This window comes from Lissotriton vulgaris, chromosome 2_1 (assembly GCF_964263255.1).
Source record: "Lissotriton vulgaris chromosome 2_1, aLisVul1.2, whole genome shotgun sequence".
In the NCBI taxonomy this organism is placed as follows: domain Eukaryota; kingdom Metazoa; phylum Chordata; class Amphibia; order Caudata; family Salamandridae; genus Lissotriton; species Lissotriton vulgaris.
The window spans coordinates 1,731,187,498-1,731,204,504 of NC_141687.1; the positions used below are offsets into that span (position 1 = coordinate 1,731,187,498).

Here is a 17,007-nt window from a genome sequence, read left to right on the forward strand (position 1 = left end):
GCATAGTGTTTTCCAATTATCCACAAATCATTTCCTTTACAATGAGTAGAACATTTAACAACAGTAATTTGGGCTGGCATTTTTAGGGTGTCTGATCATGTTCTCACATTTTCTCCATTGCGGAACGGGGACCCTGACGAGGTCATAAATCCCCTTTGGGGAATTAAATGTTTGAAGTTATGAACGACACCAAACCCATGCTGCCTATCAGTGAATATTGTCACTTTTAGCTGGTCGGAAATACAGCATGCTCTAGTAAGACCAATCAGTTCTTCCACGTCTGCGAAGAATACTCCTTGAAGCCATGCAACTTCCTCCACTCCCGAAACAGTACAGACAGCATTAGCAGCCCTCAGGTTTTCCATTGTCCCAGAGACAAGAGCGATCCACAAACTGAGTGTAATCAGATTCAAATTATGGCTCATCAGTAATGTCACGACAGGGCTTAATGCATAGTTCAGTGATATTGAGACAGTCATGCTCTACTTTGATCTCATCCGCATCACAATCAGGTAAAGGGGGCAAATTAGCTGGGTTCAGATCCAAACATCTTTTCAAGGTGATGTTTTCAGCAGCCATCAATCAAACAATCAGTGGTTTATAAAGCACGCTACTCTCCTGTAAGGATCTCAAGGCGCTGGGGGTGTGGGGGGCGGCTCTGGATCAGTTGAAGAGATAGGTCTTGAGGTTCTTCCTGAATGTGTGCAGGGTCGGGGAGCGTCTGATGTTAACAGGGAGCTCGTTCAAGGTTTTGGCTGCGATGTAGGTGAAAGCTCTCCCACCGGTTCTGTTTCTGCGGATGCGGGGGACGTCACCAGGGTGAGGTCTGAGGAGCGGAGGTTCCTCTTGGGTACGTGGAAGGATACTCTCTCGTTGAGGTATTTGGGGCCATGTTGTGGAGGGATTTGTAGGCATGGGTGAGGAGTTTGAAGTTGCCCTCTTCTCAACAGGAAGCCAGTGGAGGACTCGTTAGTGTTGTGTCATATGCTCATGGTGCGGTGTCCCTAGGACTAGTCTGGCTGCGACATTCTGGATGGTCTGGAGTCTGTGCAGGAGAGTTTTGTTGATCCCGGCGTGGAGGGCGGTGCCATAGTCCAGTCTGCTGGTAATGAGTGTGTGGGTGACCCGGTGTGCTGCCTGGACTGAGGGTTGATGCATGGTGCTGGTATGCACACTCCAATAACGTGAGGATCAGTGTGCTAGGGTTATGGTATCTGTTGTATGTGTGCTTTCATGTGTGTGTGTTTTTGAATACTTGTTTTTATGACTGACAATCACATCTTTTCTCTGTGGAGATGAATCTGTGTGTCTATATGAAAAGAGGTCGTGGAATTGCACCATTTGTCCTTCTCCTCAATCATTTGACTGTTTCTGCCCTGCTGTGCGTGCCGCCCTCACATCTGAGAGATAGTACACATCTCGGCACAACAGTGAATGGCGGCCCTCAAATCAAACAGATTTATAGTAGAAGCGTCCCTCGGGTAGTAAATGTCTTGTCGCAAAGTGAACCCTTTGCTCCATGTTACAATACATATAAACCCCCTTTTGAAGTAAACTATTCTCCCACCACCACCATGCAGTTTACCCCAATTTTTATCAGACTTTTCCAGTTGCACCTAGTTATAACTGCACAATTTACATTGTCTTCATTTTTCAAGCTTTCTTGTCTTTCCTGCCTTTCTCTTCCTTTGTTCATTTTGTGTTTTTTCTTTTCCTACTTTACTGCTTTTTATGCCTTTTTTTGCAGAGGGTGTGTAGACACTGTGTTATAGCAGCTGGGCATTATTCGGGCTGGCTATGGGAAGGGCACAGGTTTCCAGGTTTACTCCAGAGCCAAAGGCAACAGCTTGTGTGTTGAGTTGAGCACTGGAGCTTAGAATGTGCATTTTTATAGTGGGACCCATGTTGTTGAATATAACAATGGACCAGTGTTTAATTTGAAAAAAACGAAAGAGTGCCTGGGCACTCTTCAGGAGGCCACTGCAGATTGCAACACCCATTGCCCCTACCAATGCTGCCAATGAAAGAACCAGTACAGCTACTGATCATTACACTCCCACAAGTGGGACAATTTAGACTATTTCAAGCCTGCAAAGCTATAAAAAATGGCTTGGGGGCAGGTATTCATCTTTTTGAATGTTTATTGAATTAATAATCAACTGTTGTGCTTATCTCTAAATTAGTCAAACAGCATCACCAAGTGGCAGACTCATAAGTGTTTTGATTACGGGTGCCCAGCACCAGAAATCACTGGCTCATATTAAGCACTGCAGTAGATGCATCCTGCAGTTAAACTGCAGGGCACGGTGTATATGGCAAGGTGTTAGCAGCCCACAAAAATGTGTGTGTGTGCAATCTGCCCATGATGAATTGGTTATGCACTTTTACAATACACTCACAGTGTTCACTCTCACAGAACAGAAGTGCCCGGGTTAGCACCTGTTGCGAGCACAACCACCAGTTCCTGTGTTAGACAAAGAAGGCCCTTTCCCTTTAAACTCCCCCATTGCACATGAATTACGTTCTGTTCTTCCATGACTTTCGCGGTACCCTCTACACCCCATTTTTGCATCATGTTGTGCTGTGCACTTAGTTCCATTGTTACTGTGCACACATTGTACAGAGGGTCTTACATTTGCTGTTCTCTGACTTATAGTGCACAGTCTTTCCATGATGATCTACAACATAGCTTAAAGACATTGGCAAAGACAATAGCTCTTGCTCAACATTTATAAGGTCCCAAAAGCGAGACCTATTGGCTATGCCAATGTTTGTTTGCATAGTGCTGTCTTGGAGCACACTATTATGTATATTCAGGAGAGTTTACCATACTGGTGAATCCATACCTGCCAATTCAGGAAAAAACTTTATAGGTCTGAATCCATTCTGCATTATAGAAGAATCTGCACTCGCTGCACATAGTGAACTCTCATTAATTGGAACCAACCCGACAAATTGCATTCTCTGACAATCTGCTCCTCTTTCTAACATCTTCGCTTCTGTAGAAGTAGGAAGTCTTTGATTTTGGTTCCCAGCGGAACTAAGATCCTATATAGGGACTCTAGGACCAATAGTAACCAGTACTGTAATAGCATCCACAAGTTTTAAAGCCAAATTGGGGATACAATTTCCTGAATAGCCTGGGGGACACACTCTCATATTTCCTCCCACTATAGTTTGTGTCATGCCAGTTAATATAACCCTGTCAACACCAGGGCTAGAAGCAGCAGGTGCTAAAACACTTTCCTAACTACCCGTCCACTTGTATTTCCCCCACTTCCAAAGCGTGTTTGATTATAAGGGTGGTGATTTGGCTAACAGTCTATTCAAAAGGCTGTCATTTGCATCACTGTCACTATCCTTGTGCCCCTCTCCCTACTGTTTCTTTTTCTTTTCCTTTCTCGTTCTCTCAACATTATTCCCTTGCTTGTTATGGCAGGGTATAATCTAGCTCCCTCAATCATGTCTTGTCTCCATCTCTGTTGTTGCTCATCCTATCTCACGTTGGCGAATGTAGGCATCACTTCCTTCATCCTCCCTTGATATTTGTCTCTTTGTTTTAACATGTGCATCACATTCCCAGGCATTAAGCACTTCAAACTGTGTCGGTATAGGTAATGGTTTAATTGCAAATTATATTCCTCTCAAATGGTCAATAATTCTCAAAATAAAAGTACTGTAGCTTGGAGAAATGAATGCACCTTATTTCTCTTTGACCTTGTGCTAATCCTCAAACCGGATAATAATATGGAGCACTACATTTGTTGCCATACATTAAACTGGTGTGTCCTCCAATGGCGCTTCCTCGCCAAATCTCCTAGGTACATCTACATCACCTCATTTATTTTCCCTAATTGCTTTAAAATACCTAATTTTTGAGAATGTGTACCACATCACATACAAACAATTCCAGAGTCAATACATTTAATATTCTGTAATAATGCACCAGACAATATCAATCCAACACTAAATGACAAATACACCAACTGACCTATCCCAGCGTGACGCATTCTGATGTCACTCTTACTTCAATGAAGGATTTGGAATAGCTCTTTCACTCTTTTTCCAGAACTCATCATGTATCGGTTTCAGCAGCAGCAGGCAATGAAGTAATAATTTCTTCTCACTTGAAGACTTACTTTGAATATCTGGTGAAATGAGAAGGGTTCAATAAAGCACAATAAAGTGGCAATATAATTTGACGCGTATTAGACCTGTCAGCCCTTGGCATGGTTTCTCCTTTCTTTTTGCTTCTGATCTCCTTCTTTTGATCCTTTGCTAAATAGTTTTTAGCTGGTATTAGGACTCTGGACACAATACCATTTCTGATCAGTACTAGAGTGCAAGTGCTTTAGGTTTAAAACATGATAGTAATTGGTTCCTCCATGATTGACATATTTGATGTACCAGTAAGTCCCTTGTACAGTGCTCCCGTAGCCCTTTAAACTCGCCTCAGACCTGCCATTGACATGCCTGTGAGTGCAGTTTTAAACTGCCAATTCAACCAGGCAACAGCCCCAACCTTCCTTTTTACTACATGTGAGTCACTCCTAAAGTAGGCATAAGGCAGCCCTTTGGGTGTGGTGCAGTGTATTTAAAAGGTAGGATATTTACAGGTGTGTTTTACATGTCCTAATAGTGAAATACTGCTAATTTCGTTTTTCACTATTGCAAGACCCATCTCTCCCATAGGGTAACATGGGGATTGCCTTGAAGTATCTTTTAAGTGTAATTTCCCATTGGGAGCAGATAGATATTTGGAGTTTGAGGTCTCTGGGATCACAATTTAAAAATATATCTTTTGGTGCATCTGTTTTTATTAATTGTAAGTTTAAAAATGCCCCTTTAAGTGGGCATTTTCTTACTTAACGATTCTGTACCTCTGTCTGTCTGCATAATACATATCTGGGTCAGAATTACAGTGGAGCTGTTTATGTGTTCACTCTAGGCAATCATACAAAGGTATATCGGCATATCCTGATGGTCCATCACCAGGCTGCTGGGTCTTCCTGAGCTAGAGTGGTGGGAGGAGTTGTCACTGACTCCATAATAGGGCTGTGCCTGTCCTCACACAAAGCAGTCTCCATCCCTCTGTAGTGTGCTCTACAAAGATTTTCCTTTTAAGTTTGCCTACTTTGAAGGCAGAAATGGGTATAAGTACTGGACCTCTAACACCCTAAACCTAGAACATTTCTGGATTTAGGACATTCTGCCAGGAAGAAGAGCTGGATGCTGTTAGGAGAGACTTTTATTCTGCTGTTTGTTTTGCTGTGCTTGTGTGCTGTTTGCCTCTTCTGTCTTCGGAGATAAAGGACTGGACTTTGCTTTCTACATCCTTTCTAGAGGTTCTCCAAGGACTTGTGTTGAGCTTGCCTCTTGTTTAGAAGTCTCAGGGCCATTCAATACTTCACCTACCAGCACCTTGGCTCTCTTGTTGAGAGTTTTGCCTTGCCAAGTGATGCCAATTCCAGTTCCTGGGCCCTTGGAAGTGAGTTATTGTGATTTCAAGAAGAAAATGTACGCATTGGCTCAAAGCGTCATTCGGAATCGGCGTATCCTTGCCAACTCAACGTATCGCCAATGCCCGCACAAAGACATGGTTCCTGCTCTACACAGTCGCAGTGCCTCTTAGAAATCACTGCTGCCTGAGTTTTGAGCACCGCCTCATTGAAGTCAGTGACGCACAGCTCTGACTCATACGCAGTGCCTGCTTCGATCCTGTGAAATCAACACAGCGCAACTTGACTTCAACGCAGCATCCCAGAGCGCTGCTTTTGTCATCGACACCGCACCTTAGTAAGGAACCAACGCATTGTGCCAAGAACAACACATCCCCAACCCTGTGGCATTAATGAACCAACGCCTCATCTCCCCTGCCTAGCACCTCCCCTACACCAGTAAGGAAATGATGCATCAATGGCTTTTCTGGGACTTCATCTCCCCTGCCTCTCGCATTGTCTTTGACTTTTGACTTCTAATGCATCCTAGGTACTTAGGCCCAGTCATGTGCACCCATTTATTTTAAAGAACTACCATTGCATTTAACCTTTTAAAAGTGGTATCTTAACTTTCGGTCTTGTTTTATTTAGATAATATTGGCTATTTTTCTAAAATGGTTTGATGGCTTTTTGTAGTGTTTTCACTGTGTATGTTTGTGTGTGGATACAAATACTTTGCACATTGCCTCTGAGATCAGCCTAACTACTTTATGCCAAGCTACCAAAAGGATGAGCCGGTGTTGTCTTAGCTGTGTGACTCCCTTACCTTGACTAGAGAGAGTGTACTCATCACATTGCAAATCCATGGCATCGAGAGCCATGATATCATCAAATTAATCACATGACCAGTATCGCAATTTACAATAACGTTGAAATGTGTCTAGCACCAAAATGGCTTGGACTGGAGTTCTAAGTCTAAGGGGGATGTTTAGAGTTCAGCAAAACATGATCTCTATAATACATTTTTAATCTACCTCATTCAGAGTTGGGTGAAATTCCAGGTTTCCAATCACACAGTAATTTCCCTCTGATAGTCCTTATCACAATAGCCCATTGTATTTCAGTATCGTCAGGTCACGGTGGTGGTAGACCCGCACCTATAAAACACCAAGATGCTCACCAGGTACACAGGGACCTTGTTGGGACAGATGATGATGGACATATACCATTCCATGATTCACTGAGTTCCTCAGCTGCTACAGAGTCTAAATCCCTGGTACTCATTTTGCTAAAATGGGAGAACATAAATCATTTGTGTACGCCATGAAATAGGCCTGTGTCACAGATTGCTGTCTTGTTGGACTCAAAAGGGTGTCTAAAGCGGTACCCGCATAGTAGTGAAATGCTACTGTCTTTACCAGAAGTTAAGCAGTACAGGTGCAGTGGAAGCAGCATACTGTGGAGTAATCGGTAGAAGTGAACAGGCCATTTTACGTGTGTCACTTGAGTGAGGCCTACAGGCTCACTCATGTACAATTATCCTTGTTGGTGCTTAACTCACCCTTGGGCCACAACAAGGTAGTTTCTATCTCTGAGCAGCATGTGTGTATTGTAGGCATTTGCTGTATTTATGTGTGCCTGTGAATGATACAATGCATGGAAGATTATGACTTCCATTTTGGGGGACAAAGGACTGATTGGAGGATTTTGAAGGGGTGGAGGAATTCCCAAGACAGATTGGTAGATTGATGCATTTCTGTGAGAGGGGTGGGACACACACTGGAGTCAGTTACACTACAAAGCGTCTTTTTGATACAGAGAGAGAACACTGGAAAGGGGCCTGGGCACATCTCAGGAATGAGATGGTGCTGATAGAAGAATTATAAAGTATAGGGGTGGGGGCCCTAGTGTAACACATATCACTGTGTCTGACATATAGATGTGTACCTCTAGATACTCCTACTACCTGTTTTGTAGCAGATTTGGAGTTGCTTCTGCTGTGGCCTATATCTACCTCTTCCACTGAGAAGCCTTGGAAAACGTTGACCCCCTTTCTGCACCTTCATCCAAAGTTCTCTTGTTTGCCTTATATTTAGACATGCAGGGCTTTGCTCAGGGCAAAGTTAAAGGATATCTCTGTGCCCTATCAGCATTTTTGTGGTTGCCAGACCAATGTTTTCTATTTAAGTCACATTTTGGGCCTGAGTTCCTTAAATGCCTGCAATATATATGTCCCCCTACACCATGTATCATGCATCAGTGGGACCTCAACTTGGTCCTCACCTTTCTCATGTGTGCACCATTTGAGTCTCTGCATAGTTGCCCTTTTGGGCTATTGATCATCAAACTGTGATTTTAGTGGCCATAACATCGGCCAAGAGGGTCAGTTAATTTCAGGCACTCTCTGCATATCCTCCTTAAACCAATTTCTACCCGGACAAGCTGGTTCTCCAGCCAAGTGCTTCCTTTCTTCTGAAGGTTGTGACTCTCTTCCATCTAGGCCAGTACATCACCCAGCCTACCTTCTTTGCTCCACCTCATCGCTCTAAATATAACTGCCTGCGATCCGGCCAATAAAGCCCAAGGGGTGAAGACAGCTCCACCCTCAGAGTATGTATGATTCTACTCAGTGGGAGGCCCAGGAGGGTCCTCAAATAGGGGCCCTTCAGTGAGTTCCAGCAAGCATAATGAACCTAAGCCAACAACTCTGTTCTATAAAGAACCTGCAGTATTAATTTCCCTACCACCACCTTCTTTAACCCCTTAGGTGCTCATGACGGAGCGGTTCCGTCATGAGCGCCGGTTGGGCTGTGCTTATGACGGAACCGTTCCGTCATGGCCCCGCCCGCTCAATTGAACGTTCAGCACAGCGCAAAAATTCGCGCCGCGCTGAAGGTGTTAAAGGCTCTACTAATAGAGCACTTTAGCTCAGATCAAACCTTCTCAGTGCATTTACCATATGTAAGAGACCAGTTATTGCCCTCTTCAAATGACTACCCTGCCTCAGGTTCCAAGTAAAAGTAATCCCCAGATATTTATAATCTTCAACCTGCTCTAGTGGGGAATTATCCAGAAACAAATGAACTCCACCTCCTGCTTTGAGAAAATCAAGGTTTTAGTTTTTTCCACATTTACTGTGAGAGAGTTCTTTATACAATAAGTGTATACGATTCTAACTTTCGTTTCAACCCAATCTAGGTGAAATCCATCATTACCAAGTTGTCTGCATACATCAAACATTGGGTATGCACCTGGCTTATTTTTGAGGAGTTGAGGAGAATTTTTTTTAACTGCCTAGATCACAAGATCTTTTTTTGTCCTCATTCTACCAACATTCTTGTTAGGGTGTACTCTGATCCCTCTAGGTCTTACAAAGGGGGCTTGACCGGTGACCCATGAGGCAACCATAAGTAGTGACCCACAAGTGTACTGCTGTATCCACTTCCATCTCCTGCACCCAATGATACCACCATATAGGAGAGAACAGTAGCCGACAGCAAGATTGGCTTAATCATAGGGCTCACGTTTCCTTTTCTCTCCACCTTATCAACGGAGCACAGATTTTCCTCTCACTCGTAGGATCACATGCCATATCAGACTCACTGGTATTTATGATATTCCTAAGGCACTCAATAAACAGGGGTGGACTTCGCGATTTCCATTGTCTACACACCTCCCTTCTAGCCAAAAGAATCACATAGAACAAAAACCTTGCATTGCTTGTTGACGGCTGGGCTTCCTTTTCGGAGTTTAACCCAAAAAAAGATCCTATTACAAAATTAGGGAACATGTTGAAAGCTCACAGGTAAAGGGGCATAAGCCACAGAAGGCCTCGCTTCCCTTGGTGACTCAATTAGCTCCGCTGGTGGTGCTTATACAGGGTGAAGAGTTACAAGCTGAGAATGTAAGCCTTGAGACAACCCTCAATCCTAGTCCTGATTTATCTTCTAGTCAGTAGCGGTGGTGGGATTAGCTGCCGGGCTGTGACATGGTGAGGGGGAGGGGCAGGGTAGGGGGTAGTAATTTATGGGTTACGGAGGATTACAGGTAAGTAAACATATAAATAAATAAAATGAATTTTGTTGCATGCACTGCATCGCATTTGGGGATGCAGTGCGCGCAACGAAATTTGTTTTATTTATTTATATGGTTACTTACCTGTAGTCCTCCTTAATTCATAGATTACTACCCCCCACCCTGCCTCTACCCCTCCCCACGTCACCCCCGGCAGCTACTGCCACCACCAACCGCTACTGCTTCTAGTCCTACCCCCACTTGCACCATCGAGTCATTCCAGGAAGTACCATGGGGGAGGTGGGGAACTCCAAGCAAAGGGATGGAAATCCATTGCTGCAATGGAGCTGAATATCATATGGAAAAGATGTTCCTAACTTTACAGCAAGACATTTTCACAAAATCTGAGATTTCTAAAATGAATCAAAAGGGGATCCCCGATAAAAGCGAGGTACTTAAGGAGAATCTCAATGACCTCCTGATGCGCACTGGAATTCTAGAAGGGGAGGTTTAAAGCCCTAACACCAGTGGTGACGGGTAACTTCATGGATATTGAGCTACTAAGAAAACAGAACTGAGCACTGCAAGATGATTTAGAAAGGCTGGAAACTCAATCCCGACGTAATAATCTGAGATTTCTCAATATCCCGGAGGGGGCAGAGAAAGGATATGTCAAGGCCTTTATATGTGGTCTCTTGAGAGAGGACGTCTTAAAGGATAGGGCAGATATTGATTGGGAGAAGGAGATCCAGAGGGCTCAAAGGGATCCTTTTAGGTTGAACCCGGATTGGAAGACCTCCAGAAAGATTCTGATACATTTTAAAACTTTCGCTGTAAAAGAGTTAGTATTGGAACAGGCTTAGAAGGGTGGGGTCCTTAAGTCATGATGGATTTTCTTATCAAATCAGGTCAGAGCTTGGTAAGAGGCCTGCTCAGAGGCAGTGGGAACTGGGCACCAGTATGAACGAGTTGCGGAGCAAGGGAGCTCAGGTTCAGCTAAAATTTCCAGCAATGCTAAAAACCATGTGGCGAAACAAAAGGAATAACATAAGCAACCCAGAAGAAGTGGATACCTTTTTATCACAGATGGTCTGATAAAATATAAGATATAAGTTTATGCTAATAAGGTTTGAGTCCGTTTTAAGAATATGTTTCATTGAAAATGGCGCAGATAGACTATTTTCTTCTCTTTGTTTTCCTTCAATATCTTTTTTCCACATATCTTTTTTGGTTCGGTCTCTCCTCCCTGGGAGGGATGGGGAAGATCGCAAAGGGTGGAGTGAATCACCTCAGGTCTGGAAAGGGGGTTTCCTGGGGGGAGGGGGCAAGCGGGGGCACTGGGGGAGAACATTAAAAAACTAGTCCTCATATGTTTATCCCTTGAAGTGGGGGAGATAAGATCAGAAATGACCATGAGCCAGAACCAAGATTATAGGGTAACAATTGGCATTTTAGGTTTAGAGAATGGATAAATTAAAAGTAGTTAATCTCTTAACTTGGAATATGAATGGGTTGAGATCAAGGAGGAAAGTGTCTCAGGTTACGGAAACCCTTAAGGAAAGCACAGCCCAAATTATATTAATACAGGAAACACATCTTGAAAGCATTGAATGCAGACAATGTTTTGACAAGTGTAGATGGGTCCAGGAGGTAGTATGTTCCAACCAGATGGGGAGTACTAGAGGAGTTGCCATCATTATCAAAAGCAATAATGGAATAAGAGTAGTCAAGTATGAAACTGATTGTTCAGACAGATGGGTTGTGGCGACTCTTGTAATTCAAAACAGGCCTCTGGTATGTGCAGTATACTATGGGCCAAATAATGATACCCAGAGGCTTTAATCAAGATGGAATCTCCTCCCATCCTATTGTGATGGGAAGAGATTTTAATTTGGTTATGGATAAAAGATTAATAGGACCTCAAAAGTTAAGTATACAAATCCACCAAGATCATTCTCCAGACTAAAAAGTATGATGAAGGAGTTTAATCTGATGGATATTTGGCGTTCTAGACAGAGGGGGGATAGGGAGTTTACTTTTTACAGTAAAAAGTATAGACATCACTCCTGTGAGGATTTAATTGAGAAAGCTCATGTTCCCGCGATAGTGTCGGATCATTCTGCTGTTGCCCTGGCGTTGACATTACAGCAAAAGGAGGGGCAGAGAAGATGGACAGTAGACAGGACCATTTTTTTATGAGGAGGTAGTTCGAGATTTAAGAGAAAAATCAGAGATATATTTTCATTCAAATATCGGTTCGGAGGAACATCAAATGGTCTGGGACACCTATAAGGACTTCTTAAGGGGGGTTTTAAGATCCATAATGAAAGGAAAAAAAGAGAGGAGAAACGAGAGGATGAGCATAAACTTAAAGAGATCAAGGTAAAAGAAAGGGAATTATAGAGGGCTTCAATGGGAGATATAAATAAAGTCCAAGCCCTAAGCAAAGAGTTAGAGGGACTCCAGGCAGCATTTCAAGGGCGGATCGATTAGAAAGTATCTGATAACTAGAAAGCCAGTAAGCTCCGACACTTCACCTATGGAGAAAAATGTAGCTCCTTACTAGCTTGGAAGGCCAAGGCAGACAGAGCTAGAAATACAGTCCGAGAGTTAATTAGTAGGAGCTCAGGGGAAGTACTGCATACCAATGTGGATATATGTGGAAAAGCTTGTAGCTTTAAGAGAGATTTATATGGAGAGGATATTCAACCAGATCAAGAGGTTATTACCGAGTGGGTAAGATTAACGATTCTCCCTCAGCTAACCAATGAACAGACAGCCTTAGAAGGAAAGATTACGGACGGAGAGATTAGATCCCAGTGTAAGTGAATGGTAAAGGGAAAGCTGCAGAGCCTGATGGTGTTCCGGCTGAGGTTTTCCTATGTATTATTGATACCATAATTCCAGTTTTAAAAGTTTTGTTTAATGCAATTTATATCAGTGGGGAAAATGCCCCTAGGTCGTGGTCAGAGGCTATAATGACCTTGATTTTAAAACCCAATAAAGACCCAAGGAGAGTTGACTCATATAGACCGAGTTCCCTACTAAACTCAGATTACAAGATCTTCTCCGGTGTTATAGCAGCTCGGGTAGCCAAGGTAATAAAACAGGTTGTTCACCCTAATCAAAGAGGCTTTATTTCTGGGAGACAACTTAATGAATTAACATTTCAGCTTGCAGGGGTGGTTGGCATAGCTGAGGCTCGGAATGTACCTCTTATCATAGTAGCGGTCGAAGCAGCCAAAGCCTTTGACCAGTTGCACTGGGCATATCTGTGGGAGTCGCTACGTAGTTTTGGATTTTCACAGAATATAGTTACGGAGGTGCAAAACTTGTATCACGGCCCAAAGGACAGGGTCCTGGTAAATGGGGAGTTGTCTGATTGGTTCGATATTTTTAGTGGGACAAGGCAGTGTTGCCCTCTGCGCCTGCTACTTTTTAATTTGTACATAGAGCCTCTGGCAAATGTGATTAGAGCAGACACCACTATCCTTCCTTTTAGATCAAATGATTTTGAAGTTAAACTAGCTTTATATGTGGACAATTTGATGCTGTATACAAGAAATCTGCAGGACGTAATTCTAAACTTAGGGTCCGATTAGGATTGCGGGCAGACTTTCATCCTCCCGCCACCCTAGCGGTGCTGGGACCGGCCGCCAGTGGTGCAGAAATTCCACTCCTGCAATTAGGATGCCACTGCCACTGTGGCGGTGGCATCCTCTATTCCCAGCATTGTGGCGGGCGGTGCTCACAGCACCACCCGCCACAATGCTGGGAAGGCACTGTGTGCATTGTCATGCACAAGGTGACAGGCACCACGCTGTGCCTACCACCTTGTCCATGACAAGGTAGGGGGTACCCTGGTACCCCCATGTGAATCCTTCACTCCCCCAATACCCTGGGGGCCGCAACGGGCCCCCAACAACAAAATCTGCATGCCTTACTGTGGCAGTGCCGCCACGGAAAGGCCGCTTCCCGCACCCATGCTAATATGGGTGTCTGTGTCTAGAGACACCGCCACTATATCTAGCCTCTTTCCGCCCAGTCAACTGGTCGACCGGCGATAAACAGGTGGACATTCTTTTCACCTGCCGGGGTCCCCCTTCCCATACTAATATGGCGGGGGAAATGGGTGGTGGGCGTAGGGAAATGTAGGGCGGATCGCCACCGACATGCGGGCAGTGGCTATCTACCCTACATCATAATCAGCCCCTTAATGAGGAAGGCAGAGCTATTTGGGCATGTCTCTGGGTACACAGTACATGTAGATAAAACCGAGATAATGGAGTAGAATTAGGACCCACAGAGTCACGGGGTAAAAACTCAAATACGATACCTAGGGATTTTAATCATACAGAAAATTGAGGATATCACAAAAACTAATTGGATGAAAACTAGTCAGGAAGTGGTAGGTTTACTGTCAAAATGGGCTAACCTCCCCTTAAATATATACGGTCGGGTTAATTTGATAAAAATAATTATCCTTCCAAAAATCACTTTCTTATTTAATTCTATCCCGTTAACTTTTAAGAAAGAAGATATAGCCAAACTCCAAGGTAAAGTAGGAAGTTTTATTTGGGCACCAAAAGGCCCCAAGATATCCTGGAAGAAGTTGAGGAGAAGATTAGAGGTGGGTGGATTGGCACTTCCCAACCTGTTTGTATATGATCAAGCTTTTCATTTTAAAGATGTGTGTTTGTTGGCAAACAAGATAGATAAGTCATCTATCGGCTCACTTTTTGAGGCTATGGTCATCGGCATTTTCTGTTCATATTCGGAGACCCTAAGTTTTTTAAGATAGTAAGGTTAAAGGTCTTGAAGGCTGCCCTAAGTACCTGGATGTATATGAGGAAAATACTGGGAGTTCTATATTTTTCGTGTTATGCTCCAGTTTGGGATTCCCCTGGAACCCCGGAATGCTTGAGGGATCAGCTTAGCCAGCCCCTGAAATCAGGGGGTATTTATTATCGGGCTGATCTTAAGCAGAGTTGATGATGATGAGTTGCGATGCTATGAATAATTTGTGTAAGCGGCAGCCGACTAGATTTAAATATTTTCAACGGAGTTCCTGGTGGGCTACACATGATTGGGTGGAGGAGGAGGAGACAAAATTTAGTCAGGTGACAAGAACTGACCAGTGGAAGAAAGAGATGTCGTTTTGGTACTTGGCTTTTTTGGAAACAGATAAGGAATTAGAAACTGAAATCATAAAGCTATGGGGTCAGGAGTTTGATGCAAATGTGGCGGGACTCCTACAATATTTTACAAATGGTAGTTAAACCAACACCACTTAAACGTAATCACTTATTCACCACCTATAGAGTGTATTGGTCACCTGCGAAGCTATCCAGGATTACCAGCAAGTCATATAACTGTCTTAGATGTATGCGGATAACGGCAGATGATATTCATCTATTCATGTTATGTCCAAAAATATCATCTTATTGGAAGTCAGTTTGTGACTTTATCAGGGAAACAACCGGCATGCAGATTTCAGTTAGCAAGAAGATCTTTGATGAAAAGGCTAAAGTTCAAGGGGGCTAACATACAACCTTGCCTCAGTCCATTGTTCACTGGATTTTTTTCGGTTTGAGACGGAGACCATTCAAATCAACCAGTACCCAGTTATTCTCATTAAGTCGTTGTATAATTTTTTTAATACCTTGGTCAAATTCCCAACAAGCCAACTTATCCCATGGTAGCCTATGATAAAAGCTATTAAAAGCTGCCCTGAAATCAACATAACAGCAACATAGTTTTTCCCCTGAATCAACTGCTCTTGGCTAAGCATGCCGTGGAGCAAAGCAGTGATCAACTATGGAATAGTCCAACCTAAAAAACCCTTGTTCATTTGGAATCTGCAGCTAAATAGATTCTCTACCAGATAAAGTGTTACTGAAGGTAAGTAACTTGTTCGTTGTGGACAGTCTGGTTTCACTATACTCACATGAAGTCAAAATGACTGCAAATTAAGTGCTCTTAGTTGAATGTTTCGCCCACTCTCTGAAAGGTTGAACTGTTTAAAATAGAGAAGTATTTATTTTATTGAGTTTTACAGTGTTGTTTAAATAGCTCTTATCAATCGATCCTGTAAATAATGCATGTTCTGTGAAGGGTGTTAGTTGAAGGTTATTCATTCACGTTGTGATTTGCTGTCACACATAAGATCAAGAGACTAAGATCCAGAATTGGCACAGTATCATCTAGGAGCTCTTACAAATTGAGTGATAAGCAAAGCGAATGTAAGGTATTGTGTGCTACTTATACAATTCTGTTTATTCTCAGGCACTTGCGTCATGATTTTGGGATCAGTCAGGTATTTTTAGGCAGCTGTTGACGAGCCTTATTTTCTGTGGGGGTCTATCTTTCAGCTTACATACATGGGAAGAGAAAGAGCATCTACCTGTGCAGGTTTTCAAAAGTGGGAATTATCATGTGCGAAATCATTTGCAATCGGAGGTCTCTTTTTTGATTGTATAGTCAGACTTTATATTCATGGGAAGTTAATGAAACATCATTTTCTCACAAACAGAACTGTGTATATGACACCTTTTCCTGTAAGAACCGTGAAGCCTGTCTGTGTGCTTCTCTTATGACCTATGTCCGGGCCTGCCTCGCTCAAGGGGTCTCGCTGAGTGGATGGAGGACCAAAGTCTGCAGTAAGTATGACATGTATTCAATTTTAGGCAGATAATGTACACAAATGGCCTAATGATCAATGTCCCTTTAAATCCGACTTTATCATCCTATGAAAACACGATCATGGTTGACTGAAATGAATTGGAGACATGCATACACCCCTTCAACCCTAAAGAAAGAAAATATTTTTGACAATCAATAGAATAAAAGCCCGGTAGATAGTAGGTGTTTTTTTTACCTGCATGCATATCCCAGAAGGCTGTGGACTAAGAACGTTGATTTTAACTGGATATGTCAAAGTGTGGTTTAAATGGCGAGAAATTATAAAATTAATCCAAAGATTCAGCGGCCTTGTGGTAAAAGCTCAATCTGGCATTCCACTTTCCTGCAGTCTTGACGTTAATAAAATTCACAACCCTACCTTTAACACCTGTTTGGGTTTCAAGGCAAGTTGGATTGAGTCAGAATTGCAAAAGAAATGTTGTCTATTATATCGGGAATGTTATATGGTATTCTTTGTTTATAGTTCACAATTGTGCTGGTACGAATTGGGTGTCACTGAAAAGTTTTAAAGCAGGTGCACTAGTACACAACATTTGTATAAGCAGGAGTTATCAAATGGTCTTATTTTTTTCCATTCGTGGTGTAGGTGAATTCATAACAGCCTGTCCTGAATCTATGATATTCAGCTACAAATTGGACTCCTGCCCGCCCAGCTGTCGCTCCCTGAACCAGCCTGATTTAGAATGTCCCAGTGTTAAGTTTGTTCCGGTGGAAGGATGTGTCTGTCCAAATGGGACTTTTCTGACCGACTCCTGGACATGCATTCCCGCATCTGAGTGCCCTTGTTACCATCATGATAAGGTTTATCTCCCTGGAGAAGTTATTCTTGAAAATGGTGCTGCATGGTAAGAAC

At 43.0% G+C, this 17,007-nt stretch overlaps 1 protein-coding gene across 1 annotated transcript in view; it reads left to right on the top strand.

Annotated features, from left to right (window-relative positions):
* The window catches only part of LOC147733203 (mucin-2-like), a 182,628-nt gene that overhangs the window by 23,732 nt on the left and 141,889 nt on the right, over positions 1–17,007 (top strand). The window contains exon 4 of the mRNA XM_086956020.1: positions 16,741–16,999. Coding sequence (XP_086812146.1) covers positions 16,741–16,999 — 259 coding nt within the window. The remainder of the gene's footprint in view (positions 1–16,740; positions 17,000–17,007) is intronic.